This window comes from Micropterus dolomieu, linkage group LG23, assembly GCF_021292245.1.
Source record: "Micropterus dolomieu isolate WLL.071019.BEF.003 ecotype Adirondacks linkage group LG23, ASM2129224v1, whole genome shotgun sequence".
Lineage (NCBI taxonomy): Eukaryota > Metazoa > Chordata > Actinopteri > Centrarchiformes > Centrarchidae > Micropterus > Micropterus dolomieu.
Window position 1 is genome coordinate 28,540,616 of NC_060172.1, and position 22,332 is coordinate 28,562,947.

Sequence of the window (22,332 nt, forward strand, 5' to 3'; positions counted from 1 at the left end):
TGCAGTATGTGGGTGTCACTTCCTGTAAAAGTGGCATCTAAGGGTCAGCGGCAGGGTGAGAGGTCGTGGTGAGTGAACTGTTTTCAGTCACAAATGCACACAGACTTATCACATCTTGATTGTGACAAGCCATTGGCATTTTCAGTTTAATTTCCTTTCTAGTATCCAGAGTTATTGATTGTCCTAACAGCTTGTCTTGGAGCGCACTTGTCTTTTATTTAACACTATTTTATTTTTTAACCCTGCATTCTGCCTGTGCTAAACTGCTGTTACTCAGTGAACTATGTGACCTGTAATTAGAATCGGCCGCACCAGCAGCACATTAGCTGATCTCAGCTCCACATCCCGGGCTCTCAGCAGATCAATATGGAGACAATGGCCAGAGAGAAGAGGGAACGAGAGAGAAAAGAACTCTGTTACATTCAGTAACGTGAGGGAAAAAAACCCTGTGCATTTGAGGAAGTGGCTTTTGCCTGAAGATACGGAAGAAATAAAGAGAATCAAGCAGACAGTCTCCCTGCGAAGCACAGACAGAAACACTATGTAGCCATCAAGGAAGTGGCTGGATAGCGTTTGTGCTGAGGGGAGGGGTGGATCTAGAGGGAGGGCAGACCTCATCGACCGAGGTGGAACAGTGGTGCGCACACAAACACACACAGAAACACACACATTAACACACATACACACCAGGAAGCCCAGCAAGGAAGGGGGTGGGGTTGTGTAGGCGGGGTCCTCTCTCTTTCTCTCTCTGTGTCCAGACGACTTGCTCTGAAGGGAAAACACTGATGTGTCCAGGCAGGCCCTGAAGAAGGGAATCTCAGGCAGGAAGAGGAAAGGAGGAGGTGAAAGGAAGGAAAAGAAAGAAAGAATGGAGGAGGAAGAGGAGGAGGTGCTGTGCTACTTGGACAGGGTGCTGGAGGAGGAGGAGGAGGAGGAGGAGGTGTTTGAATATGGAGATGGGGAGCTGGATCCCATCACTCCGAGCAATAGACAGTTCAAGGTGAGACAGCAGCTGGACCGTTGGATGCAGGGAATACACACACACACACACACTTACGCGACTAGAACACCTTGACCAGGCTTGAATGCTTGGCTATATATAGCAAAGTGGAAAGTCTTATTGGTGTCTTGGCATGATGTGGCGTCACTATGTGCTGCTACGTGTGTCTTTGAGCCATCTGTGCTGCAAGAGTGTGTGTGCGAGTGTGTGTGTGTGTGTGTGTGACAGCCATTGGTCTGTCAGCGTGGCCTGATGAGGCAACTACTCAGTCTGGAGCACACGTCTCCTCACTCTGGTGAGGTTTTTTTTTAAAGACGACTGGTTTCCGTTTCTAATGGTAACTTCTGTTTGTAAAGAAGTGCGTGTGTGTGTGTGTTTTGTGAAAAAAGCAGGACAGCCTGCTCTGTTCCCCTTCAGTCTCTATATCGGCTCCTTTATCACAGAGTGAGACCAGAGGGCACAATAGAAAAGCACGTTGCGTTTTTCTGTATGAAATGTGTAACTGAGATTTGCACGCACAGGAGCAGGTTGCCATGGAAAAATCCTTTCACCACTCATGTATTGCTCATCTTGCCCCCTCGCTGCACAGTAGCTCTTTGTACAGCAGAGGCAAATATTCATGTATTCCCACTGTTGGAAGAAATAGTTTTTCTCTTAACTTTCCTGGCTTTTTTTTTTCAACCAGCTGTGACATGTTTGTCACTGAAGGGAGTAAGTTTTACACGTCACCAACACGTACATGTTTACTTTGAGAATAAAATGTATTTCTTAGTCAAGGGTCAACTACACTGGGTCTGACATCATATCCCAGACCTTAAAAGTTAAGAACTCTTGTCACAAGTAGCCCTGGGATCTAATTTCATGACATTTATATAAAAAACAATGTCTGACGATGTGGCCGTACATATGGTTTATGGTGCTTAAAATAACCGGTGAGCTGCAGCAGTACTTGCATGTGCGAAATATCTAAGAGTTTCAAGAGTATGCCTCATTTCTGGTGTTGTTTTTGCTATGAGTCTTAGTCATAATGAAAATGATCTTTTAGTTTCTTTCAAGGACTACCAGCATCACAACAGACTAAGACTAGGAGTTGTCTCTCTTAAGGTCAAAGCCTGCTGACTACATGTGCTGTTGAAATCCTTCATTAACTTACTGATGTGAATGCGTCTCATTCAAAACTTTTCACAATTTAATTAACGAGACACGATGTATAGAAGTCAGTCCCAATTCTTCTTCTGGTTCACTTAAGGTTGTGATGTGAGAGAACTATCTCCACCGATCACAAGGAGATTAAAGAGATGTTGACGAACTGGTGCATGTCTAACATTTTCATGTGATCACGGATACACAGATGACTGACCACAATATGTGATTCGGGCTCTTTGCGTTCATCGAAATGTAACGTGTGTGTGTGTGTGTGTGTGTGTGTGTGTGTGTGTGTACATACACTCTGTGTATACACACAGTGTATATATTGTAACTGGCTATACGGTAAAGCTCCAGTCTTGAGGGATTCCATCAGTGTCAGAAGGTGGATGATAGTTAGTTATTATTGGGTTAATGTGATGAGGTCATCGCTCCTTCCTTGTCTTATCAGGCAAAGCTAGTGCGCTGATATCATTGTAAGGATGTGGTGTTAATAATTAATCTTACTTTCTGCTCTCACGGCTGTCCTTTGGCCTCCCTTAAAGTACATATTTGTCACTCTGACTACATTAATCCACTTTATTGCCATTTGTCTGTGCACATGCATGGGCGTGTGCCTCTTCAGCTGGGGGCAAAGAGTGAATGACAGCCTGAACAGGTGTGCGCACAAGTGTATGCGTTTTCTTTGGGAAAGTTTCTGATTATTTGTTGAGCTGTATGCAGGTTTGTTAAAGACGAATACATAAATGAGAATTGCTTGAGTAGCCTTCACCCATTTTAATTGTTTTGGTTGTTGTTTTAACAAATTTGAATATGCTTTAAAAATAAAAGTCACATGACCTGACTTGTTTAGTTTATATTAACACCACTGTGGGGTTTTGCCTTTTGCAGTATAGTGTGAATCTATCATATGTCATTTTTATAAATCTGTAAATATAAACAATTGATATCATCTTCGCACCATCACATAGTGTGCAGTATATTTTTATTAGTGGCATGTTGACTAGATGAGATGGGACAAATGATAATATCATGGCTGCAATAATTCTGTATACAAATAACAATAAGTCTGCGTCCTTAACTGCACAGCACACAGTTCGTAAAGAGGATGCAACGACATAAGTCACGTTCTTTTTCAATCACCTCGGTGTGCATTAACACAAAATCCCCCACAAAATATAATCCACAACCTGTAATAACAGAATACTTATTCCATGATTTAAAAAGAGGAGAAGAAAAATCTTAATTTACCTGCCTCCTTCTCAAATAGGTAACATGTCTGCCAGCACTTTCAAAAATGCACACGAATATTTAGCATCACTCCCTAAATCGTCCAATTATCTGGTCTCCGTACCTTGCCTTAAATTAAAGTAAATTAAAAATGATGTTCTTTAATGCATGCAAACTGAGTTATAAAATGAAATTTCCTCTTTGTAACTTTTCAGGCAATAATCTGTTTCTGGTTCTAAATACAACTAACAAAGGTTTGAACTCACCTAAATCCCTCCTCTGTTGGGATGCTCCCTTGAATCCACCTAGTTTATGATCTGTGTTGCTCTTTTCTGTAACGCATATGACGGATTTTTATTACGTGTATGTCTTGCCTCATACCTCTACACAGTAACTAATATGTGGTAAATTAAATGAGAAGTACAAGTGCCTTACTTTACTTTGTTTAGAACTGGTATACTTTTGGACACTTTTGTCTTAATATAAGCTACGTTAGGTTTATTGTCTATAAATACTACTAGGGACTACTAGCCAATCAGAAGCAGAGAAGGGTGTGTCGTAAGAAACAAGGTAGTGTGATCCAAATCAAAGCCACTTCAGACTGAGACCGTAACCTAGCAGATGGTATAAGTTACTCAAGTCCACAACCACACAACATCATTGTTCCACATCTTACAGAGTCGGAGTTGCATCGTCTTTTAGGACTAAACGTTGAACTGTTGCCGGTGTTCTGATGATCTATGCTGCCTTGCCGAAAAATGCTACCATAGCGCAAATCGATAGACTCGACTCTACTCGGCCCTGCTCCGTTTTCCATTGCAGATAGTACCCAGAGATGGTACGTAGCTTGTCGTCATAGTGACACCACACACAACTGCCGCGACTTAACCTTCAGTGCAACACACACACTAGCGATCCACACAGCTTTCTCTTTTTTAAGTTAAAACGTTTCAACATTCCTCAGAATGTAAAGACATATAAGCGGTATGAAAACCTTCCAGCTGTGTTTTCCTCTGCCGTTGTTGCTGCAGCGGTCTGTGTGACGGCGGGAGCAGAGGGCTCTGTGAGCGGGCGGCTGGCCGCTCCTCCCGCGGGTTGGCACAGGCCTCCCCCGACTTGCGGAGCTCCTCAACTCTGAAAATATTCAAGAACATTTTTGTTCGGCCATCACTTCTCAAAAAAAAAAAAGCAGGTACAGGTGCAACATTTCTACAACGGAAAACCAAACAAAGGCGAGTCGAGCCAAAGGGCCTCCGCTCAGACTAGCTTGGTTTGAGGGCGTGCTTGACCCCACAAACTGCTTGGCAAACTGCTTGGCAAGCTGCTTGGTGCGTTTTCATTTTGATGTCACAAGTAAAGGAAGTGAAGGACTGGACTACAAACCAGCTGTTTTCAAGCAGTTCAGAGCAGAGCTTTCTGTGGGAGATGGGAACTCCCTTTGGGTTGGACTTTGGGCTTTTTCACTTTGCAAACCTGTTACATGCACAAAAGAGAGAGATAACAATAAAGGAGAGGGAAAAAGCCAAACAGCATAATACCACCTCTTTAAAATAGTGTTTTTCTGAGGAGAGGGATAAAAATTCTACTGCGACTTGTTTGCTCTCGCTTCAATGTTTTTTCATCCATGATTAGGGTGGTGACTCCCCTGATATCGAAGTCAAAATACAACATAGTTTAGCAGTAGGACTTTCCACAAAGGAAGTAAGTCATTTAGATGTTTTTAAATGAGCGAAGATTGCCAAAATACAGCTGCTGTTTATTTCCACTCACTTTGGATGTGTATGTATTACATATGCTGTGGCATCATGCAGGAAGTCAGCTGGAGCCATAGTACTGAGTGTGGCATTGGTTAGAAATTAATCCAGGTATGTTTTATCCTACAGGGAGACACAGAGAAAGGACTGGAGATGAAGAAACTGGTGCTCTCTGGTTTCTTGGCCAGTGAGGAGATCTACATTAACCAGCTGGAGGCCCTGCTACTGGTGAGACACACACACTACAAACAAATGACACTGACAGACGTAATCATTTGTTTTTTTGGTAAAAACAGCATGTGAAGACTCATTTAGCAGCGTGCCTGTTGCAGTGCTGCTGTGTGTGTAGTGGTGCAGGCCTGTGTGAACTTTTTATAGTGCTATTAGTGAGTAATGGTCATACTGAAAGCAGGACACTTCAGCGGTTTCCTGAAACACTAACCGAACATGCTTCCCCATGCTAAGGCACTATGTCATATCCTACCGCACTTGGCCGCATTCTGCACTACTACTGCATGAACGACAAGTAGTTAGTTTGAAATTAAGCTACACTGAAGTTACAAAACCTCCAATGCTGAAACACAAAAAGCTGTAGTTGGTTGTCAGCCAATAAGGTAACAAAAGACTGCAGTGACGCTGGCAGAAATCTGGTCTGCCTCTTAGTTCCTTCTCTTTCAACCCTCGGTCAAGTCATTATACACTTCAACCAATGAGAGTCTTTGTTCCTATCCTTCTCCACTTCCTCAGTTATTGAGAGAACATCTAAAACACGTAATCTGATCACACTTTTGTCTTTGCTTTTTTGCATTTTTAATGCAAGGCAGGTTTTAGTTTACACAACCACATTAAAGGCAAGCAAGGACTTGTAAACAAATGTCACATGTTGCTCATGTGTTGAATCGGATTTTGGTACGTCACCTCTCTGTGTGAGCAGTTGCTTGTACCTGGAGCTTTTGGTATAACTGCAAACTGCAGTTTGGTATTAAAATCTTAGGAGGTAACTGATGGCATATCAGATGGACATCAGACAAGTCAATTGTATTTAGCAGACACTTACTAGACTAGACTAGACTCTACTGGAATCAAGAACACACAGATAATTTCTGTCTGAGAACATTACTTTAAAGATGAGAAATGCACAACTGATACCACCGTATTGAGCTGAGAATGAGCCATCTCATGCAGATACTAGGAGTGGGAATTGTGAGTCCCCACGATACGATATTGCAATTTAAAACATAAATATAAACATAAAAACTATCATGTCTGTAAGTTGTGCTGCCTGCATAATCACATGACCTTATCCTGTAAAGTCACTTGGAAAGATATGAAGAATAAAATTCACTAAGGTGACTGCAAATTCATTCATCAGCAACACTTTGTCAAACCTGATGGGGGCTTTTCAGCTTCATACTTTGCCATCATATATAGACTGAGGGCATCGAATGTTTGTCTGCAGCAATTGTGAAGACTTTTAAAAGTCAGCCAGCCTGATTAGCTTTCACAGAAACCCTGCAATAAGTGCAATAATCCCAAGACAGGTTTTCCTTCTGTGACATGAATGCATTTTTGTTTTCACCATGTCCACTCCATACATATCTATGAGTAACTGAGGTGATAAGCAATCTGACTGGTCAGAAACTACACAGCAGAGAACAGAGTCACCCAATTGCAGATCAGAGAGATTAAGATTGTATGCTTCATCAGAAACTTTTTTAACTAGGCCCTGGCCCAATTAGGCCAGTGATTGGCCAAAGAACTGCCCCATTTGTACCCCCTTTCAAAGCCTTCCTATTAAAGGGGTCATATTATGCTTTCTGGCTTTTCCCTCTCCTTTATTGAGTTATATACCTTTTTTGGGCATGTAATAGGTTTAAGACCAGAGTCCATCCCAAAGGGAGTTCACATCTCCCACAGAAAACTCTGCTCTGAACTGCCTGAAAATAGCACGTTTGTAGTCCAGCCTTTTATTATGCTTCCATGTGATGTCACAAGAAAACACACGTCATACTGCTCGCCTAGCGGCTAGTCTGACACGCCCTCAAAAACACCGGTGGAAAAACACACTGAGCTGAAGCTAGGGTTGGGCCGATAGACAATGCCATCGTCCAGACATCACGACGTTGAGCCAGCATCATGATTGTAAACCCTGTAGCTGGTTGTCATAGCATTTTCAACGCGACACAGGCGACCCACACACACCAGCTGTCTCTTGATTTAAGTTAAAACGGTTCAACATTACTAAGAATGTAAAGACAGATACTTACGAAAATTGTAAAATATAAAACTTCCTGCTGCTGGCCTCTGTCTGGCACACGCAATGATGATGCAGTGAATAGCGACGATTCTCTGACCAATCAGTAGTCTGCTGTGTTTTTGCGTCACATTTTAGTATTGCCTCAGCTCGCTTGGAACCACAACGGAGGTGATACGAATAAAAAGTACCAAGTAGCAGGTACAGGTACAAGTTTACTACAGTGGAAAACCAAAAATGCCGAGGCGAGTTGAGCTGGTACCATGCGGTGGAAAAGGGGCAGTATACAGCAGAACCAAAGCCATATTTATCGGCTTTCAGGGCCTGCCCTACTCTGCTTCTGATTGGCTAGTAGTCTTTAACTAGGTACAGGTATCCAATTTTGTTATTTTATAATTATATTAACAAGAAGAAACATTAACAGAGTTGAAGTGTGATGCCACGCTTTCCTGTTCTTATATTTACTGTTTACCTTTGGGAAAAGATACTTAAGGTTGGAACTTGGTGGCCTCCTCATTAGCTGAGTTGTGTTTACTGAGTCTGTTTGTTCTCTCTGTCTCTGATTATTCAGCCCATGCGTCCCCTTAAAGCCACAACCACAACCTCGCAGCCCATCCTGACCATCCAGCAGATAGATACCATCTTCTACAAAATCCAGGACATTTCTGAGATTCACAAGGAGTTCTACGACGCCCTCTTACCCAACATCCAGCAGTGGGACGAGAAGGTCACTGTGGGACATTTGTTCCAGAAACTGGTGAGTCTGATGTGGGCTCCGAAATGACAGCGTGTGGGTCATTTTTCCCCTGTCTTCGTCATTTGCAGGGCGCATGTAAATTAATGTTAAAAGGAGAATTGTCAGACTCCAACTATTTATACTCGTGAATCACTCGGTTAAATTAGACAGTGTGTACACAAGTGTGTGTGTGCCCCCCCTGTGCCTGTGGTCTGAGTGCACAAACAGAAGTGTTGCAGCCTCAGATCTATCATGTTGTCATATTTGCACTGGATAATGTTTCTTAAACAGACGCTCTCGGTACATAATGTAACAACATCATTGTTATGTGTGTGTGTGGATCCGTCTGTGTATAGAATTAGCAAAGCTCCAGGCCTCAGCTTCTGTGTTAGATCATTACGCTGTCAGATTTGCAGTGGATAATGTAATCTGAACATTGCTTCTCAGCACCTAACATACTTTAAGAGCATGTGTATATACAGTGTGCATGTGTCTTACGTTTTCAATCCTAATTACATTTGTTTGGCATACTGCAGATAGGCTGATGTAACATGCTGTAATAGAGACTTTCAGCTGAGATGGAAGAATCTGGACTAATCGTAGGAAAAATAAATCCATGAAGAAATGTCATTTATAAGTTGTAAGGTAAATTAATCAGTAAAATGTGTTAACTTCAGTGGCCAACTTGAATCTCATACTGAGAGCAGCAGCGTAGCTGGAATGACTGAAGTAAGTAAACCCTGGCACACCGTGCCTTAGTTCACCCTGAGTACGTCCCACTGTGGGCAGGCGGTAACAGAATATTGTGGTTTATAAGTTTCCTGGACTGGAAGCCAGACAGACTCGCTATTTAGAAAAGTGGGAGTGAACTACTGTAACCCTCTTCTACCTGACTGTAACAACAGGGGTTTACCCTAAAGCCTCAGAACACCACAGAAGATATAACAACATAATTATATTTTTGTCCGTATACAATATATAAGCAATGAAAAAGCGGTTATCTTAGATGAGTAGCTATTGTTATAGATATTGGATTTGATGTTAAATTAGAATTAGCTGACCTGAACATTCACAAAGAAAACTCCTTTAGTTTCATCTGCTTCTTCTGCTTTAAAAGACACGGTGCAGCTGGACAGTACTCAACTTGCCCTGATCACTGACAGCCTTGACAATTCTATATGCAGTTTTAGAAATCTCCTTTTAAATGTTGTGACATTAACCAGACAAATGTGATGAAATGCACTGGGATCAGAGATTACGCTAAATATGCCCCCTGTTCAGCTTGCACCATGTTTCTGGATCTTAGGATATTTAATTATTGCTAATGAGCTGTGAGTTAATCAGATGTCCCATTATCAGAGATCCTGTGGCATTTTGCCTAGTCATGAGCACACTGTTGTTTTGACTAGAGCACCAGAGTAAGTGTCATGTCAGCTCAGAGAAATAAACTCCTCCGAAATGAGACTTGTTTTTAAATCTCTTAAAAAGAGAGGTTACTGTATGAAGTAGTAAAATATTTCTGACTGTACTGCCTGTGATTCAGTTTTTGTTTCTCTGAGCCAGCAGCGTTGATTTCGAACCTGAATTATTTTTAAATGTTGAATGGCATACAGTAGACTGTAGGTCTGATCTTATTGGGTATTGTTTGCCAGCATGTGTTTGTGGACAAAATCAAGGTGTCGCACTGTTTGTTATCACAAGGTCTAATATAAAGCTACATTTACATGTAGCGGTGTGTTTATTCACACGCCTTTCAGTTTGACAGATTTAAAAATAGAGTAAATTCCATAACATCATTATGAGAAACCTGATGAAGATGTCTTCTGATATGAAACAGGGCTTTCTGATCGCTCACAAAGGGTTTTGGGTATGTTTTGACATCTTAAAAAAAACATGTCAGCCAGGGTTATTATTAGCAGTAACCTGCTATGACTGAAATGAAAATTGCAGCAGTTGGATGGGAATTTATGACAGTGTAAACTAAATATAGATTTAAGTTTTTGTACAAATAATCCCTTACTGTATATAGACCTATGTAAGAAGACAGATGTACTGTACCTGAACAAGTGGACAAGTTTAGAGCAAGCTAAGATTTAATGAAACATTTCTTTAATAAAAGATTCTGTTGGACATTTGGAGAGGCAAATGTGTTAGAAATGACATATGAGCTATACTTGGTAGCAGAGAAAATTAACAGAACTCTCTTGTAGATATGTAGTTCTTTTAGTAGTTTATCCCTCCCTCCTCTCTGCGGACCCCAGGATTCGCACCACCAAGTGACACACATTAGTGTAGTCATCGGCTCCCATCTGTGCTGCCTATACGTGCGTACATGAGCATGTCATGTGGCAGCTAAACATTTAGTCAGAGTGGCAGTGTGAGAGTACAGATGGCAGTGTAATTAGCCGGGCTACTCCCTACTGCTCCTTGTCAGCAGCATGGAGGCCAGTGCAGCTACACAGAAGGACAGAGTTACAGAAAACAGGCAGACGGGGAATAAAAGCCACAATTCCAACTTTTCTCACCTTTTTCGGACAAGAAAAGGGGCTCAGCTGCAGCCTGTGACTGCCAGGAAGGCGTTTGATTTATCAAACTCCCTCGAGGCATTAAGAGAGTTAAGTTTAATCTTTCTACGGTTATGACTTTAAAGAGGTTTTGGGCAAATAAAAACACTTGCATCAATCTTTTAACACTAACTATAACTGTAATCCATGTTTTATGTTGTTGTAAGTGGATAACTGCTTCCCCCTTGTAACCTTTTTAGCCATGCCAGTAGCATGGCTCTATGTATTGCAAGGTCAGTTGATCGGTCCACTACTTTGGTCCAGACTCAATAATATCTCAGAAAAATTTGGTAGAGATATGCATGTCCCCCTTGGGATGAATTGTAATAACGGTGATGATCCCTTACCCTCGTCATCAGGTCAAAATGTGTCCCATACTTTGGTTAATGATGATATACCAGCAAAACTAATGATACCCCTGTTAGCCTCAATTGTACTTTGTGTTTAGTGCTAGTTAACAAATGTAAACATGCTAAAATGTTAATCTAAGATGGCGATCATGGTAATCATTATATCTGCTTTAGATGCAAGTGTGGTTGTAGAGATTTTGATTGATGTATTCATTACGCTCTGGCCACACAGAGATGCTAGTCGTTGCACAGCGTGAGAGTACTGTGGGGAAATCTCCCTGGCTCGATAGTACTTAGTCATTTGTCACAAGGCTCGATTCACTAAAGTTTGAGTGTTAAAGACCAAGGGGGAACAATGTATTTCTGCAACGAGAAAGAACTATGGTTCATTGTAGACAACGGAGTGCTGCCCATACAGTATTTGATTGTGCAATTGATAGAATAATTTCACTTTCAGTTGTAGTCGAGCATGTGCAGAATAGCTAATTGATATTCATCATGCTGCCAAGATACTGGAGAAGTGTAGAGTAGTTGGATGCTTTAAGTCTTTTACTATATAGCCATACTTTTCTATTGATTGATATGATTGGTTTGTATATGACAGTATGACCTGAATCATATAGGCGATGTTGTGAACAGACTGTTTTAAGGCTTAAATGAGTACAAAGAAAAGTGATTAGTTTCTTTTCGCTCAGAAAGCCCAGTGACACCAAAAACAGTGTATGAAACAGCTTCATTTCTTTTTGTTAGCGTTAGAGTCTAAATGTTTAATTGCTGTGTTTGTTTTTGTTTTGCTTTTATTGATCATAACCATATGATTAGTGCCTAAACCAAGTGTTGCATTTTTATCATGTAGAAAGTGGCTGTTTGTAGTCAACACACTAGTACTGTCCCCTCTCTCCCTTTCTGTTTCCAACCCTCTCTTCTTTTTTTTTTTTTTTCCCTCGTCCTCCTGTCCTTCCCGTTCGGAGCTGTGACGGACGGAGCTGGAGAGGTTTATTGTGAATGGATGAAATACCATGATCGTGTCATTGTGCTTGGTGTGTACTTTCCAGTCAAGCTGCCAAATCAAAAATTCAGTCTTCACATATGGTGGTTTCTCAATTCCATCCAAGGTTTTGGTTTGAAATAATTATAATGAGTTGACATACAGAGAGTGACACTTGTTAGGCTGACATCTTGTCTATTTAAGTCTTTATGTAGGTAAATGTGTCAGGATTGTGCTATGATTACAAAATAACTATTGGGTATTTGTTTGATTTTCTTTATTATCTGTTCCTATGAAGAATGGACCGATCTACAACATCATCTCTTAAGTGTCATATGAGGCCTCATGTCTCCTCTCTTGAGTCCAACTCTCTGCTTCACACTCAGAAGGGAAGTGGAAGAGGAGAGGAAATTAAAATAGGAGGGGAAGGGGGGTTTTAGGACAAAAGTAACAAGTCTTACTCATTCACTCTATTCAGCTGAATCCAATCTCATTGCTTTAATAGGGTGCAGTCAGCTCTTCAGCCTAGCCATTCAGGCATAGCTGTAGCGGGATGCATATTCATGCACTGCTGGTCTGCAGCTTGTGTTACAATGCACGTACGGTACAGCAGAGAGGGGCTGTTAATGAAAGGACGAAGAAAGAGCAAGTGACTCTTTCAATCAGGAGGACTGCACAGAGCCACCAGTGGAGTTGCATTATGGGAAATATGATTAGCTTGTATGCACTGATTGTAAGTGTGTAACTTTGTGTGTGTGTGTGTGAGGGATAATTTCATGTATGCTGTTAGAGCTAAAGAGGGACTGCAGCGCTCTTTTCAACCTTCAATTTCAATTCAGGCCACATTCTGATGGGAATAGCAATTAATTACGCTGCCAAAAATGTATATAAATTTTATTATCATCTTGTGACATGCAGACGTATCGAAGTGACATTTGAATTTGAATGCAACTCACTCCACTGTTTGAGTTATTGCCACGAAAGTCAACCAGTTTCTTATTTGGTCTCTATTGGGTCTTTAAACAGTTCAGATCAAATAAAAGAGAGGTTCATGCCACTATCATTGTCTCAAAGCTATACGTTAATGTCTCTTCTTCTCTCTCTTTTCACATGCCCCAGGCCAGCCAGTTGGGAGTGTACAAGGCCTTTGTGGACAACTATAAGGTGGCGCTAGACACGGTGAAATGCAGCCAGACCAATGTCCAGTTACAGAAGATATTCGAGGTAAGTTCATCCTCCAAGGATGATCAGAGACTTAAGGAGCCATTTGAAGGATGTAAAGGAGACATGTCTGAACAGCAACTATGCAGCATGATTAGGTTCTGGGCTTTTGTTTCTTTTTGTAATATGAAGATATATTGTCATTTTGTAATTTAATCAAAGTTGCTGTGTGTTGCCTTTTAACATCTGTAATTGCGAATCTTTAGACACTAGTATAATTACGCAACAGTGGCTAATAAATACTTAAATACTTACCGCTTAACAGCACAGAACCCATTTCAGCACATCTCAAGCGTCTTAAACCATTACATTAATCCTTTTCAGTAAAGAGAAGGAGAACACAAATTCACATAGAACGTCAGCACAGAGGGGAAGCAAGGCAAGTTGAAACATCCTCTTTTCGACAGGAAGCACCAGTCTTTATGGGAGATATCGTTTTTATTTTGAGGAACACTAGTTTAAAACACCATTAACAGAAATATTGGTGTTGAAATAGGCTACACCTAGCATATTTGAGCTTATTAGTGTCTGGACCGATGTGCAGTGCATTTCACAACAAAGTAAAGTAAAATAAGACCCTCAGCTGGTGGCATGTTGAAATTATAAATGTTCTCTTAATGGTATTTAAACTTCTTCGAGCTTTTTCTTTTAGTGCACCCCTCTGTCTAGGAGGGAGATGCCAGGAGCAGCACATTGATCCAACTGAACAGCTCTTATAATAAATAAAGTCAGACTTGTAATATAAAACCTCTACGTACATAGCATTTAAACTTTAGCTGATTTAAGTAATATTCATACTGTTTGAAATAAATAAACTGTTTCATAGTAGCCTATTTCAGTTTTGTGCAAGAGTTAAAGGCCTGTCCCAAATATAGGCAGGGTCAATTCAGTGATTTTAACAAATAAAAGCCCGGGCTATTAATAAAAGTTTTACTGTATATAAATAATTACATTATACTTTGTACCATAGTGGTCGTTTTATGGGGTCTTAATTGAAACCTTAATTATTTAATAAATAAGTAATTTTATTATTATTATTTTATTTTATTTTATTTCTGTCGAGGTGTGTTGGTGGTCGTAAATATAATTTACTGTAAGGTAAATTTGTGAAGGGTACATGGTCCAGCCTTCTTCAACTGTCTCAGTCTGCTGCAGTGACCATATACTTCTTCATTACTTCTATCAGTCTCAGCCAAGCAAGTAGAGAGCTGTGTGTGTGTGTGTGTGTGTATAATTAATGAAATTGATCATTCCACTCCTCTGTTTCTTTCAGAACCTCAAAGTAAAAGGTCCCAAAGACTCCAAAGATTGCACCACAACTGTCTCAATGGAGGGTAAGTGTGTGTGTGACTTGGTGTGCGCGTGCGTCTTTGCATTTGTGGGTTCTTGTCGTTTTGTGTCTTTTGTGAGTGTGCATGTATGCCTGTCTATGCTGGCTTGCTGCTTTAAGACTCCAGTCCTGCCCATTCTACTTGTGTATGCAGTGGCGGTCTTTGGGACGCAAACTGGCGTTTGTGTGAGCACTCACACACACACACACACTCTTGTTCTCTCTCTTTCCCTCTATCGCTCTCTCTCTCTCCCTGTCTGTGTCTCTGCCTGAGAAGGGAGGCAGTGAGCAGCGGAACAGAGTGAAGCGGGGAGATGAGGGATATGGAGGTGCTTCTGGTCCTCAGACTGTGTTGTAACTGCACATACGGTAACGACTGCATGATATGAGCTTCCGACGTTTGATTCAGGCTACTTGGAGTGTAGCTTTTCCTTTTATTCCATTTTTATTATTAGCCAGCAAGTCATCGTTGTTAATTCTATGGTAGATTGGTAGCATACCTTGTTTGCTGTGAAGTTGGGACAGTTATTAATAAGCTGTCAGATTGATTTGGGATACCATCATATCTGACAGGTAATTTGGGCTTTATGAACTGATGCTTTTGATGCAGAAATGCTGTCTGCTGATGACTTCAAACCTTAAATGGAATTTGTCTGTACATTTATGTGCCGTCGCTCACGGATTAAGGTGTTAAAATTAATTTCTTTTGTGTGATGATCATCTGGAATATGCAGCTCAATAGACTGTGATTACTCATGTCCTCTAACATACATAATATAGACTAGGACAGCAGTTTTCTTTTGTGTGTGTATGTTTGTTTAAACAGGGCACGTTTAATCTGTGCAAGGATTGCTGACCCCAGACTGCTCTTCATAGAAAATTCTTATCACCAAAGGATCGGAACAAGTCTGATCTGTATGTGTGTGTGTGATTGAGTGAGTGCATTACGGAGCTGGTAAATCCTTTATTCTGCTGGTGTCTTGCAAACTTAAGCTGTTTTGGGGGTTTTCTGTCAGCTAAATCAGGGGTTAGACCTCTTGCTGCAGGGGAGAGAATGAAATGTTGTGCGCTATCCAAATTATGCAATGTTAAGCAAACATGATTAGCAAATGGTGTGGCTGTGTCTGCCTGAGAGAGGGTGGGTGTTCATGTGTGTCATTTTTCAGCAGCATGTACCTGTGAAGTGTTAATTGTATGCATCATAAATGAGGAAGAACCCAAACATGCCAGTTGTTATAATCACATTTGTTTCCCATCTTTACTGCAGAGAGATAATGTATTATACTAAACTATTATGTGTTTGCAGTACCATAGGTTCATACAGTATGGCAGTGAAGTAGCTTGGAACCAGTTTCATACTCCCTCAACAATCAGTGTTTGTCAGCACCCTGGGCAGTTGCTTTGATTACTGTATGTGTTGCAGTTTCTTAATTACCTGGAGAAGTAGTCGAGGGATTTCTGTAGCTCTGAAACTACAACTTCCTCTTTGTTTTCCCTCCACACTTTTTTTTCTTTCATTCTTCCTACCTGCCTTACTTCCCTATACTCACCATCCACCCTTCTTGCCTTCATGTGATTTAACTGCACCCAGCCGAATCGACTAATGTGCTTTTGTGTTTTTTTTTCCCATTGAAATAAGTTTTTATTTGTCATGTTTGTTTACCTACTGTATATTAAAGCTCACTGTTTCATCTGCCTACCACATCCTAATGAATGAATGCAAAAAGAAACCGAAGTACTAAATCAAACAAGGAACTGACATCCTGTTTTACATGTAAATGGGGACCCTTGCTCCGCACTGCTGCCGTTTTCTCTCTATTCCTTAATCCTAATTTGCCCTTTCCCTATTTGTCATTCTGCCTTCTTTATTTTCCCGCTCCTATTGCGCTGGTTCTGTCCTCCTTGTCCTCCGTCACGGCTCATGCCTGGCATTGGGAGCTGAATGTTTTGCCAAATACTGAGGGCTGAAAGCTGGCAGTCCCGGTGTGCTAACTATATAGACCCGTGCAGCGTGTGTTGTGCCTGCTCAAAGACTTCGCCCACATGGTGTATCCCCTCGTTAGCAAAGATGAACTCTCTGTCGGTCAGCCAAGTTGTCAAGGCGACCTTGAAAACAGGACCAATCAGAGGCACCCTGCTGTGACAGGTCATCGACTTCCAATAATCCGCCTCTCTGTCTGTTTCTTCTCATCCTCCTTCATCCTGACCCTTGACTGGACTTTGAACTTCGCATCTCTATCCAGATCCTGTCCCTGTTAAATAGAATACTCCAAAGATTTCCCTGGAACATAGAGTAACCTGATTATTCATATATATTCTGCATATTTAATGATGTCATGTATGGAAGAAAGGGAAAAGAGAGAGAAAGAAAAAAGTACATTTTCCAGTCAGTTTCTCAATAGGTTTAAAACAGTTGGATGAACTGAGCTATCATATCCAGGTGTCTGAAAAGCAGTAAAAGGTCTTATCGAGGTCTTTTATTATGTCACCTTGTCCAGACTGAAATATCTCCACACATTTATCCAAACCAACATTTGAATTTTTATTTAATACTTTAGCTTATGATGAGACACAGACAAAACTAATTCCCATCAGCCCAACAGCTTCAGCTATACTTTGTGTGTAGTGCTAATTAGCACTGGTTAGCATGCTTATATCCTAAACTGGTGAACATGGTAACATGTTAGCATGCTGATTTTAACATTTAGCTCAAATTACGACTGTTACAGCTCCTCAAAGCAGCTAGTGTGGCTGTAGGCTCTTGTCTTTGAACCCAGGTGTAATAGTATTTCAGACATGCAAGACAAAGTAGGGTTGCGGTCGCCAAATAAGTCTGGCATCGGGCCAAATTTTTGTCAAGCCGTTACATGGCCGGCATGAACAAAGTCAAATTATTTAAAATCTTTGTATATTTGTGAGCATGTTTAGCTCAGTCGGTACTGTGCGAGACTCCCGGTAGGAATGTTGTAAGATCCATTCCAACTAACTGCGGGTATTTTTTTCTCCCTTGTTAAACAAATTGATTAGAAGGACACTTTTGCACATGCTCACAATAAAGCATGTGCTGCAGTGTGTGCGCGTCCCAGCGTTTGATCTGCATTCATAAACCTACGGACGCTTATTTTCATTTCCCGGAAGAAATTCAGGGGAATCCAATCACACGTTTACTGACGGGTGTGTCAAGCAGGCCAGAGTCTCTTTTGAATGTCGTTCAGAACTCTTCAAAGTAAAAGCTCTCAATAAACTTGTCATAAAGCATTGCGCTTTTATTTTGGAGGCACAATCACTTAAGAGGAAGTGATTGTGTGAGTAACTGTATCTGCCATGACAGATCTAATTCAGTAACAGCCGCTATCAATTTCTTTATTTTTTATTTTTCTGCTATCAAAGCAATCTGGCCACGGGCCAGATCTTATTGCTAGCGGGCTGGTTCTGGCCCCTGGGCCACCTATTGCCAACCACTGAAGTAGGACATAATTAGTCAATACAGCTGATGTACCGACTTATACAACCAGCTAACATACTTACAACTAGTTAAATGTTCTCTAGTAGCAATATTGGTTCAGTGATTCAGGACTATTGGTAAAGGCCTTATCATTAATGACCTGAGGGTGGAGAAACTTCAAAAGAGCACCTGCAAGACCCTCAAGGTTCTCTTTGCTCTTATGCAGTAGCTGTGTATGTATATCTGAGCGTATGAGAGTGAGTGTAGTGTGTAGTGGTTAATATGACAAGCTTTATCAGTAGATGTGAACATGTTCCCTGTCGGTTTCTGCTCTCGCCCTTTCATTTCTTTTAGCTGAAGGAGGAGGCGAGAAGAAAGAATGATCACTTAAAAGTGAGAGTACAGGGGGAGAGAAGAAGAGTGAGATAACATGGCTGCACTACTGTACAATATAAGGGAGCAATGTTCAGTGGTTTAAACAGATAAGTGTAACATTTTATGGGAGGTGTAGCCGTGTTTTTAACTCTCTGTGGGAGCAGAGCCTTGTCTGTCTGGGACGACCTGCCCTGCATACAGAAGGCACATAACTTCTCTCTGTTTCACTTGGCTAGCTTTTCTTCCCTTCGATTTAAAAATCAGTTGCATTAAGTCTTTCACTGTAATAAATGGAGAAAAGCTTGATCACTGAGTGGAACACTGTCAGCTGGTTTTAGGATTTTTATGCCCTTGTGGATCTGGTTTGTTTTTATTGCATACCCTTACGTTTTTTTCTTTTGTTCATACGCCATATTATACTTATTTCTTTTTTTTTTTTACAATGCTTTGTGACACCAGTGGCATTATTATTTTGAGACCTTGAGACATTTTTGGCATTTCATTAGATGTCTGCTGGTACCGGGTCTGATGGAGGAAACCCAGAATAAAAGCCCTCTCTCTCATCTATTATAGTTTGCTCCTTATTCACAACTCCCTAGGGGATCTCTCGTCTGTCATCTTGCCTGCTGCCCATCTCCTCTGTATAAGTCATTTTTTTGTTTGTTTCTGTCTCTCCCTCTGTCCTATCTGTGGGAGCTTTTCACCTACAACTGTCATGTATGTCAAACCTGCTGCTGTTTACACCACCTCAGAAGCGAAGCATTCCCATGGGGAAATCAGCCAATTGTGGTGGCAACTGTGATTTAGAGACAGGAACGGTGGCTTCTGGGCACATTTCTGTCTTTTCAGATATACAATGCATTAATTTGTACTGTTTATGTCTGCATCTGTGTGTTTCATTGAGACTCTTAAAGTCCAGTGTCCAGGCAGGCTGTAGTTTACCTAGTAGCAGCCAAAGCAAACCAAGAGGAGACTGCAGCATCTACCTCTGAGGTGGACTGCATTTTAAGCAGCCTGCCTACGAACTTGTGTGTGTGTCTCCATCCCATTGTTGTGCAGTAACAAACTGCTGCATTCCCCCACCTTCAATCCATAGAACAACACACATACAGTTTTTCTTAAACAAACAATAATATCACCTTTGTTGATTCCCACATGGAAACTGTCTTTTATCTTGCTCCCCTTCATATGAGGATCAAACGTCAGGGTCAGCTGCGTGTATTGCTTAAAGTAGCACCGCAGTGTGGATGGTCATCACGTTGAATGTCATCAACCCAAGAATCATGTCATCAGTCAGAATATAAGTGTCGTGTTTAACTTGGTGTGAGCTGAGTGGGAAGTTTTGTCCTTGTGGAACTGTGACCTCCTCTGTGTGTGTGTGTGTATGAGTAGACTTGTGTGTAAGCAACACTGACTCACAGCCCTCCTCTTCTCCCCCCCACAGCTCTCCTTTACAAGCCGATTGACCGTGTCACCAGAAGCACCCTGGTCCTTCATGTGAGTACACAGCTTGCACTTCCACGCCTTTAAAGGATCATTTCACCCAAATTAGTGACAAAAAACCCTGTCTGGTTGATGCCCCCTTTCACAATTGTGATGTCTATGAGTTGTCAGTTCCACCAAAGAGTGATTTCTCTTTAATCGTCTCACATGGTTTCATTTGAATAACTGTTTGAGACGCAAAAAAGATCCAATATTTCACAAAAAAGCACATATTAGAGAATGAATACAAATTGATTTATCAATACCCTCAGATTTATCTTATGACCTTTTGAAAGGGCCTGACCTCTAAGTTGGGAATCATGCTGGACTAAACTGGCTAACCGCATTTAAATGAGTTAAAAGTAGCTCCTCCTCAAGCAGCTACAACAGTCAAATGCTGGTTATGTATTAATGCATCAGTATTGACAATCTAGTAATGTTGTATATAATAATATATCACATAATATGTCACAAGGGAAATTTACCACAGAACCAATTCTTTGACCACTGGTAGATAGTTCAAGAGTAACTTTGTTATTTTTCAACCTGGACCTTATTTTCCTATCTTTTTGTGTCTATGTGACTTGTTAGGACATAATTTTTTGAAATTGGTCCAATATTGAGCACGCTGCAGTCAGCATCAATGAACAGGCGTGCATCGTTATCCTGGCAATTGTGCCCTGTCAAAGTATGTCCACTAAAGTGCTTGCTTTTGCCACTGAGAGGCTCAGATTGTTTTTACAAGTGTCTAACAACATTATAGAAAGGATCTCTAAAGAGAAAAGAGTAAGATACTTTTTGTTAAACCAGAAACAGCCGTTAGTTTGTTTGTGTTGTGACATTGTTGTTTTTGTTTGTTAATGTGTGACTTTGGAGTTTTAAAGGGTTAAAAACACCAAAGTCGCACAATAACTCAAACTAACTGATCGAGTCAGTGGGAGACCACAGAGGTAAAATTACTATTTTTGTCGAAGGAGTCTGGTGGCTTTGACGAGAGAGATATAGTGACTGTTTCTGTTTAAACAAAAAGGCTCTTTTCTTAAAGAAAGGTTTAACTCTGTAAGGATCCTTTCGATACTTTTGTCAGACCCATATAATAATACTCTGAGCATGTCTGTGGCAAAAGGACTTGTAATGGAGTATGCTGGTATTGGTACTTAAAGGATATAAGTACTTATTTCACCACTGAATAAAACGAAAATATTAAATTTGCATGGACAGATACCAATAGAGGTTAAGTGAGAAAATATGTCTTGTTGTTATAATTTGGTGACCTCACAACAAATCCACCCTTGAGAGTAAAACTTTGACTCTTACATATCATAATTCTTGGTTAGCTACTCCACACAACAACCCAAGTGCTGAGAAGTCAAAGCCTGCTTTTTGTTATTTATCAGTCTCCTGCTGGGCAAAATAAGCCCACCTCTTTGGATGAGTAATAATTAAGTGGAAACTGCCAATCAAGCATGGCTACGTTTGCATGAAGCTTTCAGAACAACATGCCAAGTGCATCTGAGGCTATAGTGTGTGTGTGTGTGTGTGTGTGTGTGTGTGTGTGTGTTTCTATGAAGGTCATGTTCTTATTATTCATGCAAAATAAGGTAAAAATAGGCAGTGTTAGTTTTGAAAGAGAGACAGCTGCTCAGGCCTCTGTTGTCAACTGTCCTGTTCATCATCTTGCTAGACTGATGAGGGCATCTTCAGTAAAAATAAAGAAATGAGATAGCTTAAGAAAGCTGTGTTTGTGCTGTGCAATTATGTTTTGAATCAGAACTTCTGCTTATGCTTGGATGATTTTTTGTCAGAAAGGGAAAATGGATTTCTAACAATATACAGTATAAGGTCAAAATTACTTTAATGTCAAAAGACATTTTCAAATGAGAGTAAAGCTGAATGTGTCGTAGCAGACACCGTGACTGTGTGCGTCTATGTAAACATGCGTGTTTGTGCATGTGTTGCAGGACTTATTGAAACACACTCCCAAGGACCACCCGGACTTCCCCCTCCTGCAGGACGCTCTGCGGATCTCTCAGAACTTCCTCTCCTCCATCAACGAGGAGATTGACCCTCGCAGGACAGCAGTCACCACGCCCAAGGGAGAGGTGTGTGTGATTATTAGTAAATCCAAGTGGCATTTCACCCGTGCCAAGGTTATCAGCATTGTGTATGCGTTGAGGGCGCAACAAGAAGTGACATCAGGTGTTCTCTTAGGCCCGTCAGCTGGTGAAGGATGGCTTCCTGGTGGAGGTGTCGGAAAACTCCAGAAAGTTACGGCACGTCTTCCTCTTTACCGATCTGCTGCTCTGTGCCAAGATGAAAAAGACTTCTGTCGGGTGAGTCCGCTTTACCTTTTCCTCTCTATCCAGATTATCAAAACAGTGTATTCACCACAGAGCCATTTAAATGTCCACTCTTTTAGGATTATCCCCTCTATGTTTCTATCTATCTATCTGCACG

The 22,332-nt window shown here is 41.1% G+C and overlaps 1 protein-coding gene across 3 annotated transcripts in view; it reads left to right on the forward strand.

Annotated features, from left to right (window-relative positions):
• Positions 1-22,332, forward strand: part of abr (ABR activator of RhoGEF and GTPase) — a 125,356-nt gene that overhangs the window by 51,332 nt on the left and 51,692 nt on the right. For all 3 annotated transcript variants that reach the window (XM_046039550.1, XM_046039551.1, XM_046039552.1), the window contains exons 3-9: positions 5,260-5,358; positions 7,956-8,141; positions 13,142-13,246; positions 14,517-14,577; positions 19,838-19,890; positions 21,837-21,977; positions 22,087-22,208. In XM_046039550.1, coding sequence (XP_045895506.1) covers positions 5,260-5,358; positions 7,956-8,141; positions 13,142-13,246; positions 14,517-14,577; positions 19,838-19,890; positions 21,837-21,977; positions 22,087-22,208 — 767 coding nt within the window. The remainder of the gene's footprint in view (positions 1-5,259; positions 5,359-7,955; positions 8,142-13,141; positions 13,247-14,516; positions 14,578-19,837; positions 19,891-21,836; positions 21,978-22,086; positions 22,209-22,332) is intronic.